Source organism: Durotheca rogersii (assembly GCF_024521655.1).
Source record: "Durotheca rogersii strain YMJ 92031201 chromosome Unknown GGS23scaffold_3, whole genome shotgun sequence".
In the NCBI taxonomy this organism is placed as follows: Eukaryota; Fungi; Ascomycota; class Sordariomycetes; order Xylariales; family Xylariaceae; genus Durotheca; species Durotheca rogersii.
Genome location: NW_026251234.1, coordinates 1,775,673 through 1,783,507, shown reverse-complemented (window position 1 = coordinate 1,783,507; position 7,835 = coordinate 1,775,673). Strand labels below are relative to the sequence as shown.

At 54.5% G+C, this 7,835-nt stretch overlaps 2 protein-coding genes across 2 annotated transcripts; one reads left to right on the top strand and one right to left on the bottom strand.

Moving 5' to 3' along the window:
* Nucleotides 1-648: 648 nt before the first annotated feature.
* Nucleotides 649-3,804, top strand: GGS23DRAFT_552322 (mitochondrial distribution and morphology proteins-domain-containing protein). The gene is made up of 2 exons (XM_051515393.1): nucleotides 649-1,876; nucleotides 1,938-3,804. The coding sequence occupies exons 1-2, from the start codon at nucleotides 1,039-1,041 to the stop codon at nucleotides 3,389-3,391; spliced, it is 2,292 nt and encodes a 763-aa protein (XP_051375540.1). The 5' UTR covers nucleotides 649-1,038; the 3' UTR covers nucleotides 3,392-3,804.
* Nucleotides 3,805-4,662: 858 nt separating this feature from the next.
* Nucleotides 4,663-6,002, bottom strand: GGS23DRAFT_615466 (translation initiation factor eIF3 subunit; the record flags this gene model as incomplete). The annotated part of the gene is made up of 4 exons (XM_051520716.1): nucleotides 4,663-4,825; nucleotides 4,887-5,581; nucleotides 5,644-5,744; nucleotides 5,984-6,002. 4 exons carry the CDS (start codon nucleotides 6,000-6,002, stop codon nucleotides 4,810-4,812), a joined length of 831 nt encoding a protein of 276 aa, XP_051375539.1. The 3' UTR covers nucleotides 4,663-4,809.
* Between the last annotated feature and the right edge of the window lie 1,833 nt (nucleotides 6,003-7,835).

Here is a 7,835-nt window from a genome sequence, read left to right as displayed (position 1 = left end):
TCCAGTGGCACTAAGAGTGCTTCAGATTGCTCGCTTAGGTACCCCCCCCCTCACAGACCAAGATGCTGCGCTTCAACACGTATATAGCGTCTCGGCGGAGCAGTTGGGTGAAGAGGGTAAAATTGCACTGATGGTGCTTTACACTCTGCATATTTGCATAGCTACCGTGTAGAACGATGTTCCTCGGTTAATTTGTTGGTTATGTGTTGATTCGAGTTAGGTAGCTGTCGTTATATCGTTGGCGGGTACCTGACGTAGTCTAAGCGCAATGCCCTTACCAGGCGTATAGGGGCATTGACGTAGTGTCTTAACTCCCGCTCTCTTTCAGACATATCCATTTTCAGTACCCGACGTCGATATGCATCAACTGATGCCTACCCCTCTTTACGTATCGAAGTACCCGGTAGGTGGGGAGGAGGTGGGCAGGTACCTACCTACCTAGGTACCTAGATATCTTCTATCTGCATGGGCTAACGGATACCAGGATCGGTACCTGTCGGGTACCCGGTGCCCCGTTTCAACCGAACCCCTCCTCCCGCGAACGCCAACCGCAGAACGGATCCCACGCTAGGTACGAGGCATGTACACATATATGAGTACCTATTGCATACTTGCGGGGCCTTGTCACTGGTCCCATCACGCAGATCGCATATGTAGGCAAGTACCTCTTCGTACTACTCGTGCCAATGACGACCTTTTTTTTTCTGCGTCTTTCTCTCTATCCACTTCCTCCCGGGCCGGAACTAGGGCAAACTCTGGGAATCACATCCATTAGGTACGGCTTAGGCTCTGCTTCGTGCCCGCTCTTCTACCCATGCCCTCCACCTGCATGCGTCCCCCGATTCTCGTTGTCCGCCGTTAGAAGAGTGGAACGATGCCCCTCGTTAGATCTCCTCCTCCTACCTATTAGGCGAAGGATTCCGACGGTTCAACGCTGCCGCGCCGTTGCGGTCTTCATTCTCTCCCGCTTCTTCTCCAGCTTGGCGCTCGGTTCGGTTCACAAGCTCGCGGGGAACGGCATCACCATGAGCTTCCGCCATGTATTCCGCAGCTAGGCCTAGGATCGTAGGCCAGGGACGCTCTGCGTGGCGATCCCTCTACGAGTTGATCGATGCTTGCAGTTCCCGAATATCGCCAAAGCAGAATCCGGTGAGCCGCCTTGGCCCGCACCAGACTACATCTTACTCCTCTGCATCGTGGTCGTCGCGGTCATCGTGGTCGCTCCCATGGGCACCAAAGACCTACGGAAACAACGTTTACCGCAGCTTCACTTCCAGCGGGCTCCTACTTGTCGGATTCGCATCACCCTCGTCTACTACCTCGGCCGTCACGGCGACATGTTCCGCGGCTGCGGACTCCGCTATCCTGGGGAGCGCCGCCCAACCAGCAACTGTCGGCAAGCTAGCAAGACAGGCGTGGACAAGGGCTGTGCACACTGGTCGGGTTCGAGCGCCCAGGGTTCATCGAAGAGCGAACACTTCGAAGTCGAAAGAGAACAAGGAAGTTCTAGCGGCCTCTCAGCAGAAGAATGCGCTCCCGCCTCAGCCTACCGCTCGGCCGGAGCCCAATTTGGAGGCACCCGAGCCGGAGCCAACAACACCGGCACCCGTGTCTAACTACTTTCATTTACCGGCCATGCCACACCTACCTCATCGCCCGACGAAGGAAGAATTTCTAGCTGCTACAAACGGTTTCTGGCAGCGTCTAAAGGTTCGGTTCAAGTGGTTTTCTATAAGAAGCATGAGGCCGTGGAATATAGATGAATGGGGCGCTTTCGTGTCTTGGGTTCTATTCGGTCATCTTGTTTGGATTCTCGTTGGCACCACGACCTTTTTCTCGCTCGTCATCCTCTCTATAAACACCGTTTTCGCGCAAGGTAAAGGGGCCTGCACACCCTTCCTCGATGAGAGTTGTCGTATAGCTAACGTTAAATACAGAAACTCTTGCGAAATGGGTTGGCGATTACCTTACCGAGTCCGCCGGGTTGACTATTATCTTCGAGTCGGCCATTGTTCCTAGGTGGAAGGATGGTGTCATCTCCTTCAGGAACGTTTTCGTGTCCCGGAGGCCCGGCCAGGTCAAGTCTTCCGTCAGCAAAGGATCTTCCTCGAATGCCGCGGCTGTCGCCGCTGCAGAGAGGGGGACTGATAAAGAAGTTCACGCCATTGAAGTGGACGACGGCAACTACACTCAATTCGATGCCACTCTCAACACCGTAAACGTCACGCTCTCCTTCGTGAAGTGGTGGGGCGGCAAGGGACTGCTGAAGGACGTGGAAATCAAAGGCGTCCGAGGGGTTGTCGATAGGACTTCGGTGAGGTGGTCCAAGGAGAAAGTCGATCCGTTATCATATCGTCGCGAGCATACCCCCGGCGACTTCGAGATCGACTCCTTCAAGCTAGAGGACTTGCTCGTCACAATCCACCAGCCAAACGGGTTTCGCCCATTCACGGTGAGTATATACTCGTGTGAGCTTCCTCAGTTGAGGAAGCAGTTTTTATTCTACGACTTCTTATCCGCAAACCATATGTCTGGGTCGTATGACGGATCGCTCTTTACGATACATCCTCGCCAGATTCACGGGGTTCCTGCCGGCCGCGAACACATGAGCATAGACCCACTCGGGGAACCGGATGCTTGGAAGAAACATAGTCGCATTCGAATAGACGGACTCAGAATAGACCACCTCAACCGCGGAGTCGAAGGTCCCTTTGGTTGGATCTACGAAGGCAATGTCGATATTGTAGCAGACATGAGGTTTCCCGTCGACGATAACGAGGGCATCACGAAGGTCGTGTCGGAATTCTATGACAGGCTCGAGGAGGCTGTCACGTCAAACCGCTACCTGCGCATTCTCGACACCCCTCGCCGAGACGAGGAGGTCATATTCAACGCCCCGAATTATCTGCAGTCCGTAGACGACTTAGACGGCATAGACAACGTAGACACCGCGGCAACTCCTTCAGTGACTTCTCTCGACGAAACCCCAACCCCGTCACCGCCGACGGCGAAAGAAGAACGGCCTCGCTACCTAGTCATGGACCTGCGGATCCACCTTAACGACGTCAAAGCCACGGTTCCTGTCTTTACGTCGAATCTCTCGTACGTGAACCAGGCGCTCGTGCGACCCATCGTGGCCTACATCAACGCGAAGCGCACTTATATACCTATCAGCTGCCGCATCATCAAGCGGGCTTCCGACTTCGACGGGTCCTGGACGATCTACGACTGCGGGCTGATGGACGATATGTCGGCCGAGGTGTACGCGGCGTTCGCGCACGACGTCGAGGACCAGCAGAGCCGGGCTCGTCGCCTCAAGAAGGTGGGCTTCTGGACCCTCAGCTTGGCTATCCACGCCCTGTTCATGGGCATGGCCGGCAACGTCATCTAACGCCTCCCCCCCCCCCCCCCCCCCCTTCCTTGTTGTACGCGCGTCGAGAAACACGAGATGAGGTCCGACGCACTCAACTCCCTCCCCCCCTCCACTCGACCTCTGTAAATACCTACACACGACCCTAAACTGAAATAAACCCGAAAACCTTCACTTTACGACGGGGATGATGCCGGCGCGCGCTGCTTTTGCATAGAGGAGAGTTTTTTTAATAAAAAAAAGAAGAGAAGTTGATACATTTCACGGACACACGGGATGGGGAACGGGGCACTTGATGGGGATTACCACGAACAAACATATTCTTATGTAGGCTAGGGGACTGGAGTTTTTTCTTTTTGGTGGTGGTGGTGGTGGTGGTGTCCGGTGTCTTGTCTATCTATCGTGATTACCATTATTATTATTATTATTATTGCCTGTTGGCATATGAGACCAACGGATAACCACGGGCGGTCTCCCTTTGCTACGGAAGAAATACCCCCCCGACCCTTCTTCCTCCCATTTACGCCATCTTATCACTATCGACTTGGCTAGGACTAGGCGTGGCAGGTCGGACGGGTCTTGTTTTCGAGGGGGTTTAATAAATAAATAATTAAACAAGCAGAGGAGACAGAGCTGGATGGAAAGAGACAAAGCGGACTATATTTATGGAATACGCGCTTCCTACTGCTATTGCCATGCCTCCGTAACTACACACGATAGCGTCAAATGATGAGGGAGTGAAGTCGGTAGCCAGCGAGCACGTCTGCCACTGGGAAGCACGGAGATGCAGCGTCGGCGGTATGGAGGATCAATTTCTTCTCGTCAAAACTGCGACGTGTCCCGGCCAACTATTAGTTAGGTTTACATACAATCCCCGCGAGCTGGCGCTTATACCTAACTAGCTAGCTACCGTTCTTCTGGAGCGTCCCCGGGCACGACTTGGCTCCCGTCTTTCCCCTCCTTCTTCCCCCCCTTCTCCCTCTCCGCCTCCGCTGGCCTAAGAGCGCGGCGCGGGACGCAGGGTCTCTTGAGCCCCTGCCTCCCTTCCCCCCCCCCCTCCCCCTCTCTCAACCGTGTCTTGACGCAGCAGCTCCGAGTTTTCATCGCGGCTTCTTCGGCTTTGGCGTGCCTCGTCGCCGGTCTCATTGTAAAACCCGTAGCTTATGGGTGGCAGGGGGGAAAGTGAGGAGGGGGCAGGAAACCGAGGGGATGACATTGGCCTACTACTACTACTACTTCTACTGACGACGGTGTGATGTGCCGATGTCGATGCCGTGCATTGGGGGGAGGGTATAAGGTGTGGGACATGGGCGATAGCTCCGTACAAACCGCAACCAGGAAGAACCTTTTTTTTTCTTTGCCATGGAGAGGGCCTGTCGTAAAGACATTTACGACACGATGCCACAAGGGCTCTGGAGGAACAATCTGTTGGAAGCTCCTCACATAAAATCGTCACTGCAGAGGGTGTTAATGCACGGATGAAGGCGCAAAGGTAGTCTACCGAGATACGACTCACTCTCCAAACTCTTCCTCGTAGGTAGCCACGTCGGCCGTGTTAGCCCGGTTTGTCACCAGCTGCGTCTTAGTCTTCTGTGCCTTCGTCTTCTTGCCGCCCTTATCGGAGGCCTTCTCCTCCTTCATCTTCTCGTTGCCCAGGGCCGTGAGCGTGCTGGAGATCTTCTTGATCTGGTCGCTGGGCAGGTCTTTGGCGAGTTGCTTGGCGAATTCCTGCAGGAACAACGAATAATGTGCCTTCTTGTGATTGGCGCCGATGATGGGGACCAGCGTATTGCGCAGGTTCTCGAACTGGGTCTTGGTCTGAGGGTTGAAGAGAGGCAGGGTGGCGAGGTTGACGGTCTTGGTCGGGTCGCGCGAGTCGACAGCCACGGCAGAGCCGGCAGTGGTAGCTTTACGACCGACATTCAGGCTGATGCCGGCATCACCAAACAGGTCCTCGGCGTGCTTCATATCGGACTCCTTCTCGGTTTGTCTCAGACGTTCACGACGCTGTGATTCCGACTCCTCTTCTTCGGACTCCTCATCCTCGGCTTCGCGGCGAGCCCGCTCGGCCTGGTGTTCTGCGATGCGCTGGGTCTTGCTCTTCTTTTTGGCGGCGGCTTCGGCTTCGGCCTTGGCCTTTGCTTCGGCAGCCTTCTTTGCCTTTTCGCGCTCGACCTCGGAGTCCTCGGCAGCGTCCCACGAGTCTAGTACCTAGAAGCGACATCGTCAATACGGTAGAAAGGGAGATAGGACTTTGGCAAGGGATGGGTTACATCTCCTTCATCATCCTCCTCGTCATCGAATTTGTTGCGACGGATAGCGCCAACTGGCTGGGGAGAAGAGGAGTCGTCGCTGGATCCCTCTTCCTCGTCGTCTGTGTGGGCCAAAAACGGCCAGTCAGCTAAGGCTGTCAAAAGCGGTTTATATGTACGTTGTAAAGGGGCCGCGCGGGAAAGTCGCGTTGACAGTAATCGGAGCGGCTCGTGCGTGGAGGCCTATTAAGCACCATTTCTGCTCGGTTCTCGGGTTCCAACTTGCCTCACCCGCGTCTGATGCGGCAATGAGGACTCCTGAGAGGCGCGCTTCCGCCCAACCGGGTATATAGTGACTCACCCCACTGCTTTGGAGGCATTTTGAATCAGGTCGAGGTCGGTAGTGGTTGTCGTCAAAGGATTCGGATTCGGGTCAATGCGGAACAGTGGTGGGTGATAGGTATGGAGAGCAGAGCTATTCGGGGCGCTGCTGGATTGCGAGGAGCTTGTTGCTGGAGGAGGACGGTAATATCGAAGTGGAAAAGGGAGTGCCTATAGGAGGCATCAGGAGGAAGAACGAGATCAAGGGGTAGACGTTGGTAAAGATTCGACAAGGTTGGGCACGAAAAGAGAAGGAAAAAAAGGAGAGCGCTATTTCTCAGGCTGCCCCTCAAAAAAGTATCGTTGTGTGATGTTGTGCGCCACAGGACGGTGTGGGGGGTGGGGGCAGCCGAAGGGGACTGGAGGCATGCCTAAGGCAGGTAGGTACCTACTTGACCGAAATGCTGGTGTGCCTATAGGAGGTAGGTACTTCTTCTAATGTTTTTATTTATGCCGTACCTACGAGTTCCCCCATACATTAAGATAGGCAAAGGGGAATTTCTAAGAGGGCGGTAGAACGCGGGGTCAGCGGGGCATTCAGGTTCTGTTCTTTTCCAAGGTACCTGGGTATGTACCTCCTACGCGGTAAGATGGCGAGCCACCTTAGGTACCTCCTATCTTCCGGTCACCTGCGTGCCTATATTTACGCCACCACCTGGTCATAAGGATACCGCTGTGCAGAGCTACCCGTGCCCCTAGATAGGTAGGTAGATAGGTAGGTATGTACCTAAGGGGGAAATACTCGAGACGATCCATGGCAGACACATCAGCAAGTCTCCTAGTAGGTAGGTACTTAGTGTACGGAATCAGGGGTTGGAGGTTGGGTACCTCTCGCTGAGACGAGAGGGCCTGCGAGAGACGGCATGCTGAGTGACGTCGCTACGGTCCTAAAATAGACCAGGCCCCCTACGTATTCCCATACCTACCTTTACCTACCGCTTGGGGCCAACATCGGTTCACGTGACGGAACTAGTTAGGATCCTCCGGTATGCTGTCTTATATCGTGTCCGACTCGAGCGGTTTCTGTTGTATTTTTCAAGCCTGTGTGGAATATTATTCACTTGAACGTTGGTAGGTACCTATGTATGTCTACTCGTAGGTACTAATGTCGCTCTGGGATCTCCTTTCTGGGCGAAATCGTGATGTAGTCACGTAGACGCAGACAACGCAGAGCTAAATTATCTTTGGTAGTGGGCGGTCCTTGCGTTTAGTAAGATTGCCCATGGTTAGGCTAAGGGCACCCCTCTTCTCATATCACCCTGCGTACTCGGATAATCAAGGTAGGTTATGTGGAATCCGAGGACTAAGGTTCCCTGTCTGCTACAGGTAGGTAGCTCATGCGTCGTCAGCTAGTAAGAGGTAGGTAATATAGAATTCCAACTTCCCAACACTCGTCAACCCGCCCGATCGCGAAGAGGGGGGGCATGCAAATCGAGAAGCAGATAAAAAGCAAAGCAGCCTACATATCCCGAGCATGCTAGCTGAAGAGGAGCCTCGCTTCAATCCCTCCCCGGGGAGCACAGGTCCTGGTATCCCGCTGCATTGCGGCGGCATCTCGCCGATCGGCGCCCAGGACATATCTCGGTCACATGTGTCGTCCAGTGCGGCTGGGAGAGAAGCTCGTCGTATTTCCCTAGGCAGGGAATACCTAAACTACACCTACATGCGCCAGTACGGTGTAAGACAAGTTAGGTGATGAGTCACCCTCGTCCGCGGAGGCGTTTTAGAGGCGGCCAAGGCCGGTGCGGGTTGTGGACGACGGGGGGGGGGGGGGGCATAATGGAAATCAGAGTGGCCCGCAAAGTCCGAGTCCCGATTGTTTTAATGGGTGC